The 2,702-nt window shown below is 35.3% G+C and overlaps 1 protein-coding gene across 1 annotated transcript; it reads left to right on the top strand.

Moving 5' to 3' along the window:
- Positions 1-1,131: 1,131 nt before the first annotated feature.
- Positions 1,132-2,031, top strand: LOC149954506 (uncharacterized). Its single transcript, XM_090169925.1, has one exon. It carries the CDS (start codon positions 1,132-1,134, stop codon positions 2,029-2,031), a length of 900 nt encoding a protein of 299 aa, XP_090026051.1.
- The last annotated feature ends 671 nt before the right edge of the window (positions 2,032-2,702 follow it).

Consider the following 2,702-nt stretch of genomic DNA (forward strand, 5'->3'; position numbering starts at 1 on the left):
TTTTATATAAGATTAATCTTACTTGAAAATCTTCAAGCGTGCTGATTCTTCTAATTTTGTATGTATTAGTTATTATAATACCTAAGTAGCATTTAAATCGATATAAATATATAAATTTCTTTAAAAGATTAATAAGCCTTAGTCAGAGCTATGGCTCCTCCAGGCAAGGTATGCTGTGTTTTGGATTGCACACAGAGAGGAATTTCAAGAAATGTATAATTACAATTAAAATATAAGTTTAAACGTAATTACACCTAGTAACTAAATTTTGTTTTACAGATCTCATATCATAAAGTTCCGTCATTAAAAAATAAGCCAATGCGATTTCTCTGGCTAAAGAGAATCCGGAGAAGAGATTATATTTACAAACGAGTTAGTTTTATTTACGTATGTTCGGAACATTTCAAGTCATCTGATTATCAAACCCGTCGAGCTAACGGCATGAGATATTTGAAAGAGGGTGCAGTACCGTCAGTTTTTAAGTGGGACTTTGGAACAACGCCACTAAATTTAATGTCGTCAAAAGACCAAGATATAAAAGATACAATAACAGATGTAGTTTCAAATGTAGTTACATACGTGGCTTCAACAGAGGAGTGTATTACAGGTACAGAAAGCAACGATAATTGTGACTGTTCTAAAAATTCTGAAAAAATAAAAGAGTTAGAAAATAGCATCGCAGAACTGAATTTAAAAGTAGCTGTACAAAAGCAGTTATTAGATGTTCAAGATTACAAGCTGAAGCAAACGACGAAAGATTTAAAAGAAGCAGTGAGACAAGTAGAAATTGTAGAGAAACGCTTAAATGAAATTAAACCCAGCATTGATCGAATAAAGAATAATAACAAGGACATAGCGTTCTACACAGGCTTACCTAACTTTGAGAAACTTTCCGCATTATACCATCGCCTTAATCCAGGTGCAGATGGGGAGAATATTAACGTTTGGAATAGCGGTAAAGGTACACCAAAAACTTCACCAGCTGGACGTCCAAAAAAATTAAACGTTGAAGATCAGTTTCTCTTGGTTTTAATGCGTCTTCGACTAGGCCTTTTTATAAAAGATTTAGCAGACCGTTTCGGTATTGCGCCTAGTACAGCATCAAATTATTGTATCACATGGATAAATTTCATGTACCTACGCCTGGGGCAAATCAACATATGGCCGACGAGGGAGGAAATTGATGAAACTATGCCGGAAGACTTTAAGCGAGAATATCCCAGTACGCGCATTGTAGTGGATGCAACAGAATTGAAATGTCAGTCATCTAAGTCTTTAGTGTTACAGTCAGCTTCATATTCAAATTATAAATCCACCACCACCTACAAAGGACTCATTGGTATTAGTCCAAACGGGTACGTAACTTTTGTGTCACATTTGTTCACCGGATGTATCTCGGACCAAGAAATAACACGAAGAAGTGGCTTTCTCCGGTTGAAATTCTCACCCAATGATAGTGTTATGGCCGATAAGGGATTTCTTATAGAAAAAATGTTAAATGAAATAGGTGTGAAATTAAATATACCACCATTTCTGGGTGAAAAGGGCCAGTTCACGAAAGAAGAACTAGAAAAATCTCAAACAATTGCATCCCTTCGTATACACGTAGAAAGAAGAATATCAAGAATAAGAGGATATCACATTCTGGACCGTCCAATTCCCTTGACTCTCGCTCCAGTCATTAATCAATTATGGACTGTTGTCACTTTGTTGACTAATTTTCAAGCTCCTCTCATTCGAAATATGGGCAATATTAACAATACTTCGCTGGAAGACGATGATTTTTACGAAGAGATATTGGAACCTGGTATATCCACTAATAACGATGAGCTGGATGATTTTCAAGAGGAAATTCTTGAACCAAAAAATGTCACCCTCGATGATTTTCAAGAGGAAATTCTTGAACCGGAAAATGCGACCCTTGATGATGAACTTTCAGAATTTAATGACCTAAATTCAGAAGACAGTGAAATGGAGGAACATATTCAGCAAGTAATTAATTTGGATACTTCTCTAGATGAATCATCTTAGTTTTACTAAATTTGTCAGATAAAAAATATGTTGAAACTTAATGTAAAATAATTTGGTCATTCCATAAATGAATTAAGTTTTAATTCATTAAAAACTGAGCTGAATCATAATTCTTGTTTAGGAACTGCAATTATCACCTTATTTAATTAACAAAATTATTTAGCTAACTTTGGTAACATCTGAGTGAAGTAAAATCTTTTCAAAATCGATTCCATCTTGTCCCACTTTTCTTGATTAAAGCGTACTCTAACAATAATAAGTCCTGTCGGAAAATACGTTACAAAGTCGCACCATTTCAGCCCTGATAATGCCATTTGTCCCATAATTTGATAAAAATGATTATCACGTTCATCCAAAAAAGGTTTCCCGGCAACCAATTTCACTCTGAAATCTCCGTTTAAAGCTTGAGTAGGATTTTTGTCTATCAACGACCAAGAACATTTTATTTCCAAAGCCCCATAAGGCTCACCTTCTTTGGGGTCATGGACTAAACCATCGGGGGAAGATCCCAGCCACGGTTTAGATGGATCAACAATATACCCTGAAGAATGCACTGTGACATCATGGCCGATATTGCGCATTTTTTCTTTGTACTTGTTTCTGGCAACATTTTCACATTGTTTACCATACTTGATTGCATGCAAATGCCCAATTTCCTTAGGTTGGATAAC

The sequence above is a fragment of the Leiobunum rupestre genome, chromosome 3 (assembly GCF_980474605.1).
Source record: "Leiobunum rupestre chromosome 3, qqLeiRupe1.1.hap1, whole genome shotgun sequence".
Classification (NCBI taxonomy): Eukaryota; Metazoa; Arthropoda; class Arachnida; order Opiliones; family Sclerosomatidae; genus Leiobunum; species Leiobunum rupestre.